Below are 21322 nucleotides of genomic sequence, written 5' to 3'. Positions count from 1 at the left end.
AAGGTGCCTGGAAACACACCAGTAATAGCATTTAACGTATATACAACACCAATTGAGAAATCGTTTGCGCAATTAACCTTTTACGATATTGTGACGCTTAACATCAGATGGTTAGCATCCCAGAAACAATGCATTGATTGCCTAGAATGTATTTCTAAGAACATAGTATCCTAAATGACTTGTTGACTCAATCTAGTAACGCGTCATTCTTCTACCATAGGAAATAATGGATGCCACGTTCTATTGACACATCCGACATAAATTTAATAAAATCAATGGAAAACTGCTTAGAAGCAAAAAATGTTGTTCGTTCAGTTGTTATCTCAAGGGACCAGATGTGAGGTCTGTCACAGAACGTATTGTATTGTTTCACTGACAACATGAATAGAAACTCTCGGAAACCAGGATGGATATTCTTAGAATGATGTCAAAGAAGGTGTTAGCAACTTCAATAGAACATTGTTGTATGGGCTGTTACAGTATATATGTCTCAAAAAACCAGATGTGAGGGCTTTCACAGAATTTATTATATTGTTTTACTGACACCATGAATAATTACGAATTACCAGATTACACATCGTTCTTGAAATTCTCGGAAAGATGCCAAGAAACCCTCGGAAATTAGGATTTTATTCCGCTTGTATTCGTTGTATTGTTTCACCAACAATATAAATGATTACGTAATACCAAATAATGCATCATTTTTGAAATTCTCGGAAACCGGTTTTCATTATCTTGGAATGATGCCAAAAAGTGCTAGCAACTCCAATAGTACATCGGGTTAGGGTTCTATTTAAACGAATAGACCCCATACTATTGAAATGAAAGTGATAAATAGAAGGCTCGGGGATGAGATATATCATCTTAGTTGGTTTTCATCCACTTATTCATCTTCAGAGGCGTATTTGTCTCGTCGGTGGTAGGGTATTGGGAAGGGCAGTTATGATTAAAACAGAAGTGATCTTTATCTTTAGCTCTAATACTTTAGCTCTTAGCTCTAATACTACATAACACGATTTAATACTCTGTACACCTAATTCAAGTTGTATTATTTGGTTGCATAGACAAAAGTCGATTAAACAGAAGTTTATTGATTAATTAGATTCATCCTGAACGGGATGAAACTATTCTATTACATTTCGTGTTGGAGGAGGGCAGTCAAAAATAATTAGTCTTTTCAAGAGGCTAATTTTGGCTAATCTAGTTAATGTGACGTCCAAATAACTGTTAAAATAGGGATAAATCCTTTAATTAGACAGTGAAAAACAATAACTAAAATTCTTGATATTTTGATTATCTATACAGTGACTATCATCAGTAGATAAACTGCGTTTTTCTGCTGATGTTTATCTGCTGATGACGGTTTTTGTTTATATGATCTTTATCATTGAATTATCATTTTTATCCTTTGTCTATTGAATGATGCAAGTCAGACGAAAAGTTCTGATATTACATAAAAGAAAAAAAGAGCGTAATTACTAGAGCGATGGAAAGAAAATCGCAATTGCTAAAAAAAAGGAAAACTCTATTTCACACAATACTCATTGCTTTAATAAAATGCTCATTGTGTCTTGAATATAAAAATAAACCTAATTTGGAACTGATTAATTGATTTAGTGATAAAACACTATTAGTGGTAGCCTAGCTTGACCTGCTTAGGTAAAATTGAAAGACTGGTTGGCAGGTTGTCACCTTGATTTCGTATAAGACACCACAGAATCTTTAGATGTTGTAGTTCTCGGGCCTAGTATAGTTCAATCGTAACAATAATTGAGTTCAAAAGTAGGTTTGAAGGTTTAACCAGTTTAACCCCCCTCCTCCGCCTTAAAATTTTCGTCTGACTCGTAAAAAGTAACAAAAATACTATAAAATTTTTTGTTGCACTCTGCAAAGTTTTGTCCCCCCCCAACAAAACACCCATCCCGGAACAAAAATATATATAGGTATGCAGCCCTATCTAAAATAGGTTACGTGAATCTCGATATCAAGCGGTATAAGTGTTCAAAAATTGAACTTTTGTGCTGTCATGTAATAAATTTGAGTCTTTGGTAACGAGTCCTCACCCCGCAAGATCTTATTACTCTATAATTTTCAAATAATATGCCCTCTTCCTAGTTTTGATTAATACATCTGGGTATTTCTGGGTATTTATCCGTTTATACATTACCCTTAATGCTCCTTAAGATATACTCCTCGTTTTTACATTTAATGAAATTGTAATGAGTCTATTGCTTTGTTTTCGTTGTCCCCTCCCCTAATGTATCAACACTTTTGCCATACTTCTCTTTTGTTCAGTTCTAACCTGTATTGATGATTACGTTTAACCGCCAAAATCCAAGTTTACTAGGGCCATTTTCAACACAAATGTTTGAGTTTTCTTCTTTGAATAAAATCTTAAAAAGATGTCCTGTCGATGACAGACTGTCGTACAATGCAGCTTTATAAGAGTTTGTTTCGCAAGTATTTCAAACCTACCTTGCTGAAATTAATTTTGTACTATTATATTTTCCTTGAAAAAAATAGACTAAACAGATTTCATGAGGGAAGCTCATTCCAGCTCCCCCTCCTCTGTGAGCTTTTTTTTTTACTTCGTTAACCTCCAGTGAAGTGATTTTCTAGTTTAAGCACCGACCACCGTACTGGTACCTGAAAACGTAATGTTTTTATAGGTTTGAGTTTTCCTTGTAATACCCATGAACCTATAAACCTATAATAGATAAGAATCAGTTACATAAAACAACCACATAAAAAGTGTAGGATATTCTTCAGTTCAAGCTACTTAATAGCTTAAGTGTATAAAATTATTTTTGCTTGGTTACCAAAAAGTAAACAGCAAATTAGATACAAGTTTACGGACTTACTGGCTTTGTGTAAACTAGCGTGATAAGCCTACGTAGGGAATCACTATAATTTTGTGTGTTTATGTTTTTTTAAGATAGACTAAACAATATTTCAGGACGGAAGCTCGCTCCAGCCCCCCCCCCTCCGTGATCGTTTGATGATTGTTTGATCTTTATTAATTTTCTGTCAAGTGACCCCCTAATGTAGGCATTGATCTCGCTGGTACATATAAATGCAATGTATTCTATAGGTTTGAATATTCCTTATAGAAAAAAAAATCAACCACAGAAAACCCTTAAGTATAGGGTATTTAACTTAGAAGAATGATGAATGGATGCTTTTTAAGTTTGGCAATTTTAGTTTCTTGACTAGCATGGCATGATTTCATTTCCTATTTCACTTTTTTTCTGAAACTTTTTCCTTTTTTCCTTTTCTTCTTCTTATCCTAAAACTTTTTATGTTCGAAACGTCAATTGTTCCCGAGTGTTTCAAAAGTCACCAATGATCTTCAATTATGGTAAAAAAGACTATCCATGGAACTTCTAAGCTTTTTTTAAGCTAAAAATATACTCTAACATAATAATTTATGTGTTTTCTTAGTAATAAGCTTTCACTTCGGTGCTTTCTTTTAGTGAAACCTCCTTCCCAAGGTCGTATCTAGTTTGATCCCCCTCCTATTTTTTCGACTTATAAGAACGTAACAAAAATTCGTTTAAATAAACTTTTGTGTACGTTTTTTAAAGTTTTTTAAACCCCCTTGAAGAAATAGCCCCCCTCCCCCCGAACCTTGTTCCTACTCATATCATCTTAATCGTTAAAATTAGATGAAAACTACCATTTGATTAAATCCAGGATCCTTTTCGATTGTTATAGGAACTAATCTGCGTTCCTTACCACGACTATGTTTTCTAATGAAGAAATAAATTTATAAATGAGGGCCTTTTTTCCAAGTTAAGAAAGGTCTTATTATGGGCGGTCTTGCTAAACTGTATTGAGACTCAGGTCACAAAGGCCCATTGCCTCTATTTGGAAGGTTTTGGAAAAAGTTGTTCCCAAAGAAGGAGAACTCTTGAAAAATTAATCTATGTCTTATTAAAGTAATACAACTGCTTGTATATGAACGAAAATCTGAATCATCGAAATTAAAGATTTTGAAAGTGAGAAATTCTTAGATAAGAAAAATTTGCTCGGATAAATAGGATTTGTTAGTGAAATAATAAGTAAAAATTACACAAAAAATGGTGATCTAAGAATTGGGAGAATTTTGAAATTCAACCGGTTTAACTTTAGGGTCCTAGGGAAAACCATCAGTTCTCAATAAAATAAAGAATATTTAACCCGCAATTCTTTTTATAGTGACAAAAGAATACCAAAAAACATAGTTGACCATTTGACGCTAAAATCTGTCAAAAATACAAGAGCCAACAATACAATTCGAAAGTATAAAGATGACACCTCAAGATTAACAAAACTGAACGTTCCACTCCATGAGATTCGAGCTTTCCCATGAGAAACCATGGGCTTTTGACAAGTCCCTCGATTGTGGTTGTTGTCTTAGACATTAATTGTTTTTTTTTTATTATTAAAAAAATTCCAGAAGCTTTAAAAATATGTTATATGTGTCGTTCAATTAGAATATTATGATTAAAAATCATATGCAACAAGAACGTCATAAGTTTAGAACCAGACTTTTCTCAAAATAAACCTAGATCGGAAAATAACAATGATGAATCTAATAGAACCAAGATAAATTTACCAAGATAGATTTACCAAAATTTACCAAGATAAATTTTTATTTCTATTTCTGGAAATGTTAGACCCTCAATTCTTTTTTTGTATAAAAAAAAAGAAAGGAAAGCTTTACAGTAAAATTAAGAAAAGGTAAATTTTTGCTACGATTTAGCATGACTAATCGAGTTTTTTCTATTTAGGTTATATTTAGTCAAGGTTCTGACCCTCTGGAACGCCAATCTTCGTTGGCCAGTTCGATGGATGAGGTATCGGCTCAAGGAAATGATCACTCTGGTGAATCCAAGTTTGACGACTCGATTGCTACGGAACAGCTTCGTGTCTTTAAAGATTTCGATTTTCTTGAATACGAATTGGAAAGCTCTGAGGTAATATTCCTTATTTTTTACCGTCTCGAACTGGTCTCAGGGTCAAAGGCCGGTATGGCTTGGACAACTGTGGCTCTCAATCAGTAAGAAACAGAAAACAGTTTGTAGTAGATGTATTTTTACTGTGATAAAATACTAAAAAGTAATTTTTTCACCTTTGATCGGACTAACGCAATTTTTTTCCGCTTCGAGCTGTTTTCATTTTGCTTTTTTGCACTGGGGGGGGGGGTACAGAGAGGGAAAGATAAACCCTTCCGTGTATGTAAAACTTGGTTGTCATTTTAACATCATGTTTTGAAATAAAAATTTACGAAGCAAGCTCTGAGGTAATGCTCTATATTTTTTACTGTTGTGAACTGGTCTCACTGCCAAAGGCTGGGAGGGTCTGGAAAAGTGACTGTCTGGAGTCAACAAAAAACCGTACGAGATAGATCCTTGCAATAAAAGACTAACAAGTGATTCCTTTCTGACTGGTAGGATTAATATCATCTTTCGTATCAAAATTTAGAAATAAGCCGTAAAGATGCTATTCTGCATTTCCAATTATTATTTGGATTATGTGCTTATAATCTATAAAATAAGTAAAAATAGCCCAGATAGTGTCAAATATTCTCTTACAACTTATGAAAGATATTTGGATGATCCTCGGGTAATAAATTGCCTATAGTTTGTTAAGATTTCAAAAAGTATTTAACCGCCCGAGTTAGTTTTGGAGCTTAGTCATGGTAAAGGCCAAGAAGACCACTTTTTTGATTTGAATATAATAAATTTCTTATATTAGTTTTTTTATATTTCTATATTATACATTATATTTCTATAAATTAGTTTTTCAAATATATAATAAAATTGATAATTTCAATTTTGATGTAATTAATTTCCCGTTCCTAGAAAGTAATGTACATCCAAACATCACACAATCAGCCCTTTACTCGCAACTATTTAGCTATGCAAGACTTTGCGGTAATTATACATACTTAAAAAATAAATGTCAAATTCTGAGGCATAAATTGATCTTTGAATGGTTTATGCGTATAAAATAACTTGGCAATTAAAAAAAATTAGCTTTCAATATAATGAACTCTTAGGTAAAGTCGCAAAAAGCTATCATGAAATATCGAAAGATATTTTAATGCAATTCTTCTCTTTTTCTTTTTATTTGGGGGTTGTTATATATATATATAGGCTTGAAGGACTTTGATCTTGTAATTGGTTCTAGAAACCAATAAAGTAGTTCGCTTTACAATATTTCTTCGGTTTGTGAAATTTAGGATTGTTGTAGATCGGTTTTTTGGCTTCATTTGCTCGATTCTAACAAAGACAGATGTCATCTTATTTTGGCGGCATTTTCTGATGATTTTACTAATAGGCATGTATATCCTAAGCTGCATCTATAACAGGGATACCATAAAAAGATTATGATAGGCGCGCCACCTTGCCTGGGTGAGGAATTTAATGCGCCGAAACCCATATAGGCAAGTTTGTATTCGTCTGAAACCCCTTGTGGGAGGTGATCACTTGAGAATATTTCATTTGATTTGAGGTGTGTTGCTTTTAAATTTATCATGGCATTGTTTGGTTATACTGTTTTGTCCTAGGTGACTGGACTGGTGAGTAAGGTCAAGGGCCTCAATCAAGTGCTTATCTGTCTTAATTGTTAAGTAGGAAAATATTTTTTTCTCGCCAAATAAATAACTGTAACACATTACTTATTATTGACCTAATTTTCTTAACTTCCATAAAAGGGATGTTTTGGGGAGAAGTATCAGCTCTCTTAAAAAAAAAACTCTGTAAGAACATGGTAAACAAAACCTCTAACATCTAAGGAAAGTTTCAGTTTAAAAATAACTTCGGTAACTTCAAATTTCCGAATCTGTTAAGCGCAAAATCATGAATGAAAATCGACTTGGCTCTTGAAAATAATAGTTGAGCAATTTTACATTCTGTGAACATTGAAATGGCAAATTGCAATTTTTAATACATGTCTGCAAATTTTTGTTGATTGGAAATAGAATATTAAAAAAAATCATTGCTCTTGTCATTACATTCTCACATTTAGTAAATTTAGAATCAAGAATGTCGCTTTTATCATCTTTCAAATTTCCAGTAAAAAAGTTCCAGTAAAAAAAATAAGTTTGGTAACTCCCAATTTTCAAAATCCGTTTCGTAGAAAGTCATAAATAAAAACCCACTGGGCTGTTGAAATCAATAGCAGGACAATTTTACATCCTGCGTACATTGGAATGGCCTTTTTAGTTTTTAATGCATGCCTTCCAATTTTTGTTGGCTCGAAATAAAAAACTATTCTAAAAAAAAAATTAATTCTTTTGTAATTGCATTCTCACATCCAGTAAATTTGGAATTAATAGTGACACTTTTATCTTCTTTCATGTGTTTTCTTATCCAATTTCTTATTTATTTATTTTTGCAGTCATACTTACAGCTGCATTATCAGATGAAGTTAATTTAGTATCAAACGTTTGCACTCTTTTGGTGGTTTGGGATGACTTAGTTTTCTAAATTTTCCTTGTAGTACTTTTGCAGCTGAATTTTCAGGCTGTGTAACCTTAGAATCAAAAGTGATGTTTTTATTTTCTTTCAAATATTTTGCTGTTCTAATTCTTTTTTTTTGCAGTAACTTGAAGTTGCAGAAAAAAAAATTATTTTTCCCTTTGAAAAAACTTAATTTTGGTATCAAACATTGCGCTGTTTTTGCCACTTTCAATTGGTTTGCTCTTCTGAATTTTTCTTGCCATGATCCGGCAGTTGCATTATCAAATCAAGTAAATTTGGAATAAATAAATAGAGAATTTTTTTCTTTCAAGTAATTTGCCTTCCAAATTTTTGTTACTGCAGGATTGCCGACTCCAAACTCTTAATTATGATTAGATACAGCTTCTGAGCAATTTGTGCAATTTCTGAGCTATTGATTTGCCAATTCTAATAAAAAGATGAGACTTATTTCCAAGAAAATCACTATTGCAAGCCAGTCAGTGTGCTAATAATACTGCAGCTATTCCTTAAGATATCTTATAATTATCTATCAAGATAGTCCATAGGAATATTCTGAGACCTATTGTTGGATGATTTAAATGTCAAATTCAAAATGTCAAATGTCAAGATGCTAGATATCAAATGACAAAGTTGATTGTTTATATTACTTACGAAGACGGGATAGATCGGTTCAACTGGGGAGTTCAAGAGTATTCTTTATCCAATCTTTACGTTGACATATGATTATTAACGTGACATTTGACTTGAGACTTGACTGTTCATCAAGATTTCTTTATATATTTTTATCAAACAGTCTGAGACGTATTGTGAGTTTTTTAAATGTCAAATCCAAAACGTCAATGTCAAAATTTTGGTTTTTATTCGTATTACCTAGGGAAACAGGATGATCTGGCTCAATCATTCTTTGTCCTATCTTGGTGTTGACATTTGACTATTGGCTTGACGGTTGATTATTCATCAAAATATCTTAATAATTGTTTATAGAAAACTTATTGTTTATATCACTTAGGGAGACGGGATGGATCGGTTCAACTGGGGAGTTCAACGGCATTCTTTGTCCAATCTTGATGTCGATAGTGCTGGAAGAGAGAATTTCAGGGATTCAATATCTGCAAGTGATGATGCACACCCTTCCAGAAATGACGTAAGTTTCTTTTTTTGCTTCCCTTCTCCTTTTCGCCTCTCTTGACCATCTACTCTAGCTAACTGTCTAGACTATCTCTTTTGTATATAGCCTATCTCACATAAACTACGAAAGAAGAGAAAGAAGATGTAGGCCTCCTTCTTTCTTTCTGCTTACGTTTGGAAACTTAAAGGAAAGTAAAATAAAGAAAAAGGCCGAAAAAAATACAAAAACAAATTTATTTGTGTGAGCATTCGACAAATTTCCTGAACAACTTTTTAGAAATCCAAATGGGCAGTATTTGCTTAGAAATGTAACGGAAATTTCTGAGCCAAAACCTCACACAGATGTTATTATCTCATGTTTTTCGGTTTTGTGTATAGATTTTCTCATACAGAGTATATATGGAACCTCTACTTGAAAGCCTACTGTAGCTACCTTTCTAGATTATCCCTGTATCCACCTTGCATAAACTTCAATCAAAAAAGAGGGAGTTGACAGAAAGACTCCTGCTTCCTTCCATAATCACATAATCACAATAATTTCCATAATCACAAAATTTGTATTGAAACTTAGTTGAAATTAAAAACAAAAATCTGCAATGGTAATAAACCTATTAATAATGAAATAAATTCTTCAGATAGGCACTAAGAACCACAAATACAATGCTATTATTTTCTGTTTGTCCGTAATTAAAAGCTCTGGATAGTATCTTCCCTATCTCTGTCCCTCTATCTCTCTTTCTATTCTTTCTCTCTCTCTCATTCTCTCTGCAATTATGTATGCTCGCTCGTGTATTTCCTTTTTTGTTAAACTTGTTTCTCCTTGAGAAAAATTAATTCCTTTTTATAGTTTTTTAGTTAGCTGATGTAGTTAAAATTTGCTAAAAATTTATGGAAAGAATAGCGATATTTTAAACAAATTTTTCTCATATTTCTAATTATTACTTCTACGGGGTATGTTAATATTAATATGTTTTTTAAGCTTATTTTATTTTGTCTTATGAAGGTGATTGGACTGGAAGAATCCTCGGATGATGAGATTGGTTCAGTGTCACCTTTAGACGAAGGAACTCCAGAAAGGAATCATCCACCTAGTCATTCTTTAACCGCAGATATTCCCGAAAGGAGTTGTGATCATTCAGACTCCTCGTAAGTCTTTTTTCCTTTCTCCTTATCTTATCTTTTTTTTATATTTTATCCACCTAGTCAACCCATCCACCTAGTCATTCATCCACCTAGTCATTTTTTAACCGCAGATATTTTTGAAAGGAGCTGTGATCATTCAGACTCCTTGTAAGTCTTTTTCCTTTCTCCTGATCTTATCAATTTTTTTATATTTTATCCATCTATTCATTCATCCACCTAGTCATTCTTTAACCGCAGATATTCCTGAAGAGAGCTGTGATCATTCAGACTCCTCGTAAGTCTTTTTCCTTTCTCCTTATCTTATCAATTTAAAAAGAAAATAAGATAGAAAGTTGTACTTTCGTTTACTCTATATTTATAGGTGTCCGCGATGAAGGGAGAGGTTAGAAAAATGAATTTGTTCCTTTAGGAAGATCCAAAGGAAAAAGAAAACTTGAGAGCATTGTACTTATGACAACATAATATGCCTCTAGCTGGAATCATGTCGAAATGCCTTTAATATTAGTACTACAATAATTATAGGGTACAAAGCAAAAAAGAAAAGTATGGAGAGCCTTAGGTTTTTGTTGGAAACTATAGATGGTGGCGGAGGGACCCGTGTATTTTACCAGCAACCCTTTCGTGTAGAAGGAAGGATGATAGAAACTTTGGAAAAAAACAGTCGATCAGAAGTTGAAAGTTCTAGTGCACCTTTTAAAGAACACAAGTAACTAGAGGGCAAGCAACTTCCGAGTCCTTGCGCTGTCCTTCTTGGCATTGCAACATAATTTTGATATAGCGTGAGAATTGAGCCTTGCAGCCCCTAGGACAAGGGTCTCAAATGACACAGTCCATTCTTCACTTTTCTTATAAAAAGTTGATACGTTGCACCTTGTTGATTCTGAAATCATGAACCCCCCCCCCCTCTCTTCCTCTATTTTTCTCTCTCTACTGCTTATCTTTTGTCAGAAAAAGTACTTTGTTAGACCTTGTCTAAACAGGAATCATAAAGGGATTTTCCACCTCGGTAAAACCACGTGTAGTACAAGTGTAGGTTACTTTTAAAATACTATGAAATATAAATAGCGACAAAAACCACACTGCCTTTCCATCACAAACATCAAAAACAAGAAGAACAATGGGGAATTATTTTCGTAAGACAGTAGACTCTAATTTGAATAAATATTTCGGCCCTATTCCCAAGGGAGTCCTCAGCAAAAAAATAAATACCTAAAAGAAAAGAGACTTACAACAACATACGACCATTAAAACTAAATGAAATTTTTTAAAAATAGTCCCAGCATCCTTACTTCAGCGAAGTTCAACTATGACTGATAAATAAAGTGAGGTGAAAAAAAGGCAATTAATTGAAATGAAAGAAAAATAATTAAAAACACGTTTTCATTGCTAATTTTGCCTTTTTGGCAGCTAATCTCAAAGGTCTTTTTGAAACTGGTTCTATTTTAATGTCTACTGTATTTTTTAAATATCTTGTAATATCGTTTTAAATTAAATTTGAGTATAGAGCATTTAATGAATATTCCCCCAAGTCCCTATTTAAGGAAATATTATTATTAATATTAAGTCTGATTTCAATTGCTTCTCGAACTACCTGCTTTATGCCTAGGTCATTACTAATAAGGGTGGATTCTTCCAAAAGTATTTAGTGGCTAGGGTTTTCAAATATATTGCTGCTTAAAGCAGAATCAAAAGAAACAGAAGTAATATTAGAATTCAGAGCTTTGGTGATATCATCTTTATGCTGTTGTAGGTGTTTTTCTAAATTCTGATGGGTTCTACCTACATAGTATTTGCCACAGTCGCATGGTATTTAATAGACCCCTCTCTGGCGTGTAACTGGGGTTTTATCTTTTTTCTAGAATTTTGGAAATTTATGGTTTTTCAATTATTGGTAAATACTACTTACAGATTATTTTGTGTGCAGGCTTTTTTAAGATTCTTAGTGATTTTTGGGATGTATGGGAGGTAAATTATATTTGAGGGCTTATCGGGATTCTCACACGGTAAACTACCTTTGATTTTACGCGGCTAAATATTAGGGCCGAAATATTCATTCAAATTAGAATTCCACTGTCTAAAGAAAAAAATTTCTATTGTTCTTCTTGTTTTTGATGTTTGTTACTATAAAATATTTCGTATTTTTACTAAATTAAACTTTGCATGTGTGCTTACTCTAAGAAGTTGTTTTATTTTCTGTAAACCTGATAAGAATCTTATTTTTTTTTTTACAAAAAAATAATTTATTTTTCGAGACTTTTAAGTGTTTTATCAAAGCGCAATTGACCTTCAACTCTTTGTGCAGTTTCAGGAGGCAGTAGCTTCACTTTTATTATTAGTAATTTATGTTCGTTTTAATTTATATTTTCCTCTTCGTGGTAAAATCTGCTATTTTAATATTTACTTGGTTATTCATTTTAATTTTGAATCTTTATAAGTTTAAATTATTATGTAACTTTATTTTTGCTCCTTCTAAGTTTTAAGAATGCTCTTTATTATTATTATTTTTTAAATTAATTATTAAAAATATCGATACAGGATTTTCGTAAAAATTTTTCGCTTGTCTCTCTTTTTTACTGATCCAGATGTATTTTCATAATTTACTTTTTATCTCGGATTTCAATGATCCATATTTTATAAATTTCTTTAATTTTTATTATATATTTTATGTATTTTTAGTTTATATTTTTATATACTTTTTTGTTTATTTTCATTTTATTTTATATTATGTTAAAGATATTACCATGTTTTCATCTTTAGTCATGACGAATGCAGTGAGGGCGATGGAGGAGACGTGACTCCTTGCAACATATCACCTAGCATTCCTTTAATGCCTTCTACTGCTTTCCGGCCAATTGGAAGCTCAAGCTGTACTCCAGCGGGTTTAGTCAGCGATGAATGCGATGCTTCTTGGAAGCGCCAAATTCAGGGTCTCGTTTCCGAAGCAAGCGTCACTCCAGAACAGGTACTTACGGCTCTGCAGATGTTTAACGTGCTGTTCAAGGTTAGTAAAAGTATATTTTTGTTGATTATATCAATCGACTCTTGGGCTATGGAAGGAAAATGTAAATGTAAATGCCGGACTTGCCGAGCCTGACAAAACCTAAGAAGAAAATCCTGAGAAAGCGGGTCTATGCCCAATAGTAAGCAAATGAAGAAGAACAGTCCAACATCCTTGAAACGGCTATGAAAATAGGGTCGTGTTGCCTGAATTGATTTATTTATTAGTCAGTTTGCTTTGCCGCTTTTGAAAATGGCTTTCCAAAGTATGTAACTTTCAAGTTCGTAATCTAAGTGGCTCTATTAGCCGCTTACGAACATTGCTTTCTGAAGTGTGCAGCCATTAAGTCTTTAATTTCTGATTTTTCGTGGATTCTGGTTTTTAAGAGCAGTTTTTGGCAATTCGAAAGTGTCTTCGAAAGTGGTTTTCAAAAGTGTGTAACCTTTGAATTATTAGACGTAAGTGGCTTTATTGGCTGTTTTCGAAAGGGGCTTTCGAAATTGCATAAGTCATTAATAATAAGTGTCTTCATTAACCACTTTCGAAAGTTTGTAACCTTAAGATATTAAAATCGTAGTTTTTCATTGTATTTTCTGGAGAAAAATGTAGGAAAGATTTATTTAAAATGAAAAATAAAGCGTATAAAGACATTTGGATTAGTATACATAACGCTGTTGATTAAAAACACACGAGAATCAATGCATTATGTAATTGTTATGTCAACGTCTGTGTTCAAACTGGTGTATTTTAGAGTCAGATACTACTGATAAAGGGAACCAATAGAATCATAAACACTGCGACTAGTTGTATTTAGTATCTGTGTGCATTCTTGCTTGCCGGTTGCAATTTTGATGTATTACAACCCTAACTTCATAAACTTTGTCTTTTAAGTAGCCGCATAAAAACCGTAGGAGATGACGTCTAGAGTTTACGAAAATGACGTTTACCAAAATGCTTTATCCATAACCTATAAAGTTTGGATGTAACACAGTCATAGTAGTAGGGGCATTGTGATTAACGATGTCTCAGAATTAATTCTGAGATTGCCACTTTGTTCAGCATAGTCAAAAACCTAATAATTATGTCTTTGGGGACGACTTACTCCATCACAGCCCCTGGGGGAGGGGGTACTAGTTACAAACTTTGACCAGTGTTTACATATAGTAATTGTTATTGGGAAGTGTACAGACGTTTTCAGGGAAATGTTTTTCTTGGATAGGGAGGGGGTTGAGGGAGGGGAGGGGGTTACTTGGGAGGGTTTTTCCATGGAGGAATTTGTCATGGGAGGAGAGAATTTCCATGAAGGGGGTGCAGGATTTTCTAATATTATTTAAAACAAAAAAACAATGAAAAGATAAATATGAAAAAGTTTTTTCAACTGAAATATTAAAACAAAACGAACGGAAATTATTATGCATATGAGGGGTTCATTTCCTCCTAAATACCTGCTCTTTACGCTAAAGTATTTTTAGTAATTTCAACTATTTCTACTACGGCCTTTGTGATTCAGGGGTCATTCGGGGACAAATTTTGTCCCCATTTTGGACAAAATTTAAGTTTTAGTGTAAAGAGCAAGGTATTGAAGAGGGTGCAAACCTCGTCATATACGTAATAAAAATATACGAATATAGAAGTTCGTTACGAAAGTTAATTCGGAAGTTACGTATATTTTTTATTAATAAAAACGTTCGTAAAAAATCAAAAGTTCTATTTGCCTTTTTAAGTAACCAAAAGTTTGAAGGGCATTTAGGCCCCGTTCCAAATTCCTTTTTTCTCAAAATCGTCCGATCAATTTAAGAAAAAGCCATTTAGCCAAAAAAAAAAAAAAAAAAAAAATGCAAATTTCGTTCTAAGTATTCATGTGCGGAGAGCCAAAATCAAAACTTGCATTAATTCAAAAACGTTCAGAAATTAAATAAAAAAACAAGTTTTTTTAATTGAAAGTAAGGAGCGACATTAAAACTTAAAACGAACAGAAACTACTCCGTATATGAAAGGGGCTGTTCCTTCCTCAACGCCCCGCTCTTTACGCTAAAGTTTTTCACTGTTTTAAAAGTAGATTTGAAGAAAGAGTCAAACTTTAGCGCAAAGAGCGGGGCGTTGAGGAGGGAACAGCCCCTGTCATATACGGAGTAATTTTTGTTCGTTTTAAGTTTTAATGTCGCTCCTTACTTTCAATTAAAAAAACTTGTTTTTTTATTTAATTCATTGAACAAGATTGTTTGCAATGAGTTAATTGTCCGGCATTCGGTGTGCAAAACTATCTATATAGGTCACAACTTTGGGAAAATTTATTCACGGCCTTAATTTTAGAAAAAAAACAATATTTTTCTTATGAAAGCAGTTACAAATACCCAGATGTCCAATACTGGAATGGTTTTGCTTTTTACAGTAAATAAAATAAAACAAAATTAAATTTGTTGTGCGAATAACATTAAAGAAAACTGTCTTTCTTTTCACCGAGTGAAGCTTGTCCCCATGACAATAACACTACAATAATAATTTATTAATAACCCGCATCACAGACAAGCATATGTTACTCGTGGAGCACTTTAAAAAAGGACTATATGTAAGGTAGCTTAAAAAACGAACTAAAAGGCGATTTTATTTATTTTTTCAGGAATCTCGGGAAAGAATATCAGCCTATATTCAAGAATGTCAGGAGTGTTTATCATCCGTCGAGTCCTCCTGTGGAAGGATTTCAGTGTATCCATTAATAAGTGAACATATCTCAACCGCTTCTGACATCTTAGGAAGACAGGTGGAATACCCTTATATATATTGTGATCAGTACGTCCTAACTGGGAATCGACTTCTAGATAGGCTGAAATTTGGTCTATTAGAATTAAATGAGCTGTATGAGATGTGCGTTGATAAGAAGGAACAACTCATTGAGGTAAAATTCAGTTTCACAACAATATCGGTATTTTATATGTTATAGCAGAGCATGGACAAAAGAGGAAATTTAATTTCATATCTGAATAAAATAACCACTACACTCAAACGTCAACCATTTACCGCCTTTGAGCAAATGATAACATTTTTCTCTTTTTTTCCCGTAATTTTTAGATTATTTTTGGAAAGTTTCAGGTTGGTCCAAAGAAACTTGGTTCTTAAATTCAAATCCAAATTATAATAAGTAAAAAGGTGCTAATTTCGATTTTTCTCGTTATGCTGTGCTATGATTGGCTGTAGTAGTCTGTAATTCCTAGTAAATCCATTCTAAGGTGTTTAGTTTCCTTTTTTATTTATTTCCCATCCTCTTTGCCTCATAGTCAAACGTACACTTCTCGTACCCAATAAAATTCAAACATACACAATAAGAAACGTACGCTTGTTAAAATAGAAAGGAAAAGAGGAAAAAAAAAGGTAACTGGAAAAAAACTTTGGCTTGAGTTTTTAATCAGGATGTACCTGTGTGGGTTCTTCCCTTTTACATATATTTGGTACATAAATTTGGTCTCATATACATTTCACTTGATTACTGATTCATACAATATATACATACGTTTTCGTAGATGCACTCTGTAGGGTCAATATAGTTTTCTAACAAAGCAGGAAAAACATTATCTATATTTTCCAGAAAATTAATTTTAAAGGTCTCTGCTTCTGATTTGTGAATTACATTCTCTGGAGGGTTTTTATTGAATCTTTGAAATGTTTGGATTTATCTGAAAGTTGGATGATAAATTTTTGCAACGTTACTCTAAATTACTTTGATTAGCTCTAATTGTGTTGCGGTTATCTAGATGCAACATAAAAACAGAAACAAAAGTTTTATTAGTTGGTGTTGTTATAATTATTTTTTAATGAGGAAAAGAACATACTATCATGCCATTTGCAAGTCTAAAAGTTTATTTCAAAGTTTTACTGCAAATTTATGTGGCACAGTCAATTATTCCGAGTAAATTTAAGCCTGCCATGTTCCTGTTAATGTTCCTGCTCTCTCTCTCTCTCTCTCTCTCTCTCTCTCTCTCTCTCTCTCTCTCTCTCTCTCTCTCTCTCTCTCTCTCTCTCTCTCTCTCTCTCTCTCTCTCTCTCTCTCTCTCTCTCTCTCTCTCTCTCTCTCTCTCTCTCTCTCTTTCTCTCTCTCTCTTTATCTCTCTCTCTCGATTTTTTCATTCCTCTTGTATTATCTCTTGCTCTACCTCTCTCCATCTATTCTCACTGATGATGTCAGTCTATTTAGTGTAGGGTTTCAGTGAGGGGTCATCCCATAAGCACCAGGTTCTGGTACTTCGAATGACTGTTATATGTTATTCAGTGGCATATTGAAAAACTTTAAGTTATAATATAATTTCCTTGTAAAGTTCAGATAAAGAGCCTTTTCGTCGATTTACTATTCTTACACTGGAATGTATACACTATTCTAACCTAATGGTAACATATTTATCACATGAAATTTTCTAAAACCATTTTCCCAAATTACAACGGAAAGTTTGTCTTGTCAAAAATGTCAAGAAATAAAAAGAGATAAGAGAAATACTGGACAATTAGACATTAAGTAGTGCTTTATGTTATTTGTTTTAGTGTTTATTATTTTGTGTTTGTGTATCTTTTGTTCATTGTATTATTATTATAGTGTTTAAGCTTAATCCAGTCATCTCTTGGAACGAGCCTTGGGAGTAATTATACCGAGGTACCCTACGAAGATCAAATTCTCGATATCGGAAAGCACACACATAAACTTCTTTTCCAGTCATTGCTTCTTCTTGAGACTTACCTTAAAGTCATTAATCTCCTAAATTCTACTGTGAAACATTCTGAGGTAAGTATATTTAAAGTTGTGTACAAGAATAATAGATAGATAGGTACTATCTCATTTCAATTTCCATCTACCCAATTAACTACCCAGCTAACTAATCTACCCAACTTTGTAATTCAAGCCGACGATACAAAAATAAAATAGTATGAAAAAAGATACAAAAAATACACACAAGATAGATATAAGGATAATAAAAAGGAAGGATGATACTGGTAAAGGAATCTAAATCAAAAGGGCTCAGCTAAACAGGAGGAATGCATTAAGAAGTGGAAGTAAAGTAGAGGAAAGTTTTAGCAACCGGAAATGGAGATGTACTTATTAACTTATCCCATAATTGATGAGGATAAATCTGATCCTTGTTTTCGTCTTGTTGATAAAGAGGATAAAACTGATCTTCGTTGTCGTCTGCCTGAAAGCTGAACAGTGAAACTGAAAAGCTGAAAACGCCTTACGCAGTTGGGTAAATGGATATAGAGATCCATCTTACACTATCTTAGGCAATCGGTCGGTCCCATTTTTGCTACTCAGTGTTATCAAAATTTTATTTCAGTTGCCTTTCAAAATCTTTTTAATTCGGTCGGTTTTAGTCCATTAAACGATTGGGTTTTAGGTCCCAAAACCTAAACGATTCAGTTTAGATAAGGTTTTAGTTCCCTAAACGATTAGGTTTTAGGTCCCAAAACCGAAACGATTCAATTTAGATAAGGTTTTAGTTCCCTAAACGATTAGGTTCCAGGTCCCTAAACCTAAACGATTCAGTTTAGATAAGGTTTTAGTTCTCCAAACGGTTTGGTTTTAGGCTCCTAAACCTAAACGATTCAGTTTAGATAAGGTTTTAGTTCTCTGAACGGTTAGGTTTTAGGTCCCTAAATCTAAACGATTCATTTTAGATAAGGTTTTAGCTCCCTAAACGATTAGGTTTTAGGTCCCTAAATCTAAACGATTCAGTTTAGATAAGGTTTTAATTCTCTAAACGGTTAGGTTTTAGGTCCCTAAACCTAAACGACTCGGTTTAGATAAAGTTTTAGTTACCTAAATGGTTTTATAAACGTTTAGACAGGACCAGTGAATATATTTGAAAACGACAATTGGTGAAAATAGGTGTAAGAGGTTTTAATGGATGAGAAATAATGGTCAATGCATTATTTCTCGAAACTCTTGATATTCTCGATATTCTCGATATTTCTCGATAAATGATGGTCTCGTTACTGGGGCTAGTCAATGCAAACTTGGAAAAGTGGCTGTAATACTCTCCTTTAGATCTTCTGAGTGGTAAGGCATGCATTTTTAGGAGGAAGGAATCACTTATATATAATCCCGAGGAAAGGCTTCTGAATAAATTGGCTGTATTAACATGTTCTCTAAAAGGTAAGGGTGCCAGGCAAGACACCCGAGGAGGGGGCAGGCAAAAGCATCGTGATGAAGTAGCAATAGCAGTGTGATGAGAGGAAGGTAAACGCCGAGGATGTGGGTTTTAGCCTACTTGAATTTACTCAAAAGTTTCAGGTAATGTGAAAGACATTGCCCATGAGATATCATTTTTGGGGGGGGGGATTAAACTAAAAAAGTTTGACTATTACGGATCATCTGTCATCAAAAGGTTTAGCAGGTACGACCAAAAGATTTTTGATGTCAGAGGCTTTATTCTATCACCAGGGCTCGCTTAAGAGATTTTGCGATCTAAACTACTGCATTGCTAGGCCACTTCCTATAATTTAGGATATGGGATATTTATAACATAAAAAAATTCATTCGTATTTTCAATTAGCCATTTTTGTCTGATAACCAGGATAACTTAACAAATTATTTCGATTGGTAAAACAGCAATAAATTAAAAATTGCCATTTTCAGCTTTCTGTTTTACAGAAATTGCTTCAAATAAAGTCTATTTTTACAAGTATCTTTTTCCAAGGTTTTCTTGTTCTTTTCTTGACTGCTAAGGTTTTCTTGACTGCTACTATGGGCGAACAAAGCCGCCCGGACCCAAAGACTAACCAATCCTTGGGCCCTTGTACCCTAGGTGGTTGCCTAGTTCGCCTGTGGTAGAACTAACCCTTTTTATCACTATTTGTGCAAGCAAAAACAAGGATCATAATGCGTTTAGGACAATAAAATAAGTATCGCGAATTGAGCAGACCTGATTTCTTTCCAGTTCTATTTACTTCAAAGGTACACTTCTTTAATTGAGCTATTTATTATCTAGACCTATTTATTTATTATCTACTATTAGATAATAAATAAATAGGTCTAGGAATTTATTCTCACCGTTTGACTTCGTTCAGGCTTAGCTCTGAGCTATCATAAAACTATAATAGTTAACATCAAAAAAAAAAAAAAAAAAAAAAAAAAAAAAAAAAAAAAAAAAAAAAAAAAAAAAAAAAAAAAAAAAAAAAAAAAAAAGTGTGTCAACTAGCCAGTTTTTGTGAAGCCGTCTATCATTTTTAATTAACGTATGGTTTGTTAGTAATTTCATTGTTCGTAAGTGAGGTACCGTGTTTCTGTTTAGAATTTCATGGGATTAGAATTATTGATTGCATTAGAATATTATTGATTAGAATTGTGATTGATCTCATGACTGCACTTTTCAGCCTAGAATCTGAGAAATAGGGATTCCTAGAATAATAGAATTCTGGGATTCCAATGTTCGTGAATTGGGCGTTGTAGTGTAGCCTGAAATCAAGATATGTTTTTAGTAATTTAAATTTCTAGAAAATAAAATTGGGAAAAAAATTGTAATGGATGTATAATATTTCTGTAACTCCAGAAATTACCCCTAAAACATGAACCTTGTACAGTTTGTTCCATTTCGTGTTTTCTGTTCACACTATCGAAATTGTATAATTAAAAAAATCCACTTCAAAGCTTTTATTTTGATATCTGAAGTATTTAATTTTATTTTTGAATGCAAAAGATCGTGGAAGTACCAGCATATCCAGAAAAATCAATGTGTTGGTAACTAAAATTCCGTTTAACCCAATCCCTTTCAACACACCCCATCTAACTGAACCTTCGTTCGAGCCAACCCCTATTCAACTCAGCCCTCATTCAGCTAAACCCTTATTCAAATCATCCCCTATTCAAATCAAGCCCATGCAACTTAACAACTATGGAAGGACACATGATAATCTAATTAATAGAAACATGCTGCAATCATAAAGTAGGAATTTTCATTGTTTTGGTGTTTTCTTCTAAATTTATGTATGTGAGGGCTATTTATGGGACCATCGGGGGGAGGGTGCGTTGTCAGAGAACCGACCATAATATTTGAAAAGAGCATAAAATAAATAATCTAATGGTACTACCCTTATTTTATTATTACGCTTCCTTTACGTATCGGCCACAGCAAACTTACATTACCTAACTTAACTTGTTGTTAACTTGTTGCTTGTTTTCAATTACCTAACTGACCTTGTTGCAGGGGCTGAGTTGAATAAGGATTAAACTAAACGGGAGTCAAGTTGCATTGAGAGTTAAATATGGTTGAGCTATGGAGGGTTGAATTCCTCAGGGGTTGAGTTTAGTCATGGTCGGGTTAAACAGGGTTGATACAAAAATCACTAACAGCCGCTTTCTGAAAATATAAATGTAGAGAGAGGTCAAACTACAAGTAACCAGATCTCACTGGAGGGGCGGGGCGTAATCCTATGATTTAGAGTATAGACAATTTGGGAATAGGAGCATTGCCAAACTCATAGAAGTACAAATATAAAATTGTAAAGCCATGCTGATGGAAACCTTTTTTGGGTATTTTGTAAGGTTGTTAGGTCGACTTTCTGGTAGGGCGGTTGTCCCATACCAGCACATGTAAGCTAAAAAGCT

At 33.4% G+C, this 21322-nt stretch overlaps 1 protein-coding gene across 1 annotated transcript in view; it reads left to right on the top strand.

Moving 5' to 3' along the window:
- LOC136036795 (protein furry-like) overlaps window positions 1–21322 on the top strand; it is a gene marked incomplete in the record, with an annotated part of 187120 nt that overhangs the window by 154365 nt on the left and 11433 nt on the right. The window contains 6 exon segments of the mRNA XM_065719126.1: window positions 4773–4958; window positions 8479–8613; window positions 9601–9743; window positions 12498–12741; window positions 15359–15634; window positions 17321–17506. Of these exon segments, the coding sequence (XP_065575198.1) occupies window positions 4773–4958; window positions 8479–8613; window positions 9601–9743; window positions 12498–12741; window positions 15359–15634; window positions 17321–17506 (1170 nt within the window).

The sequence above is a fragment of the Artemia franciscana genome, chromosome 16 (genome assembly GCF_032884065.1).
Source record: "Artemia franciscana chromosome 16, ASM3288406v1, whole genome shotgun sequence".
NCBI lineage: Eukaryota > Metazoa > Arthropoda > Branchiopoda > Anostraca > Artemiidae > Artemia > Artemia franciscana.
This window is presented reverse-complemented; position numbering and strand designations above follow the sequence as displayed.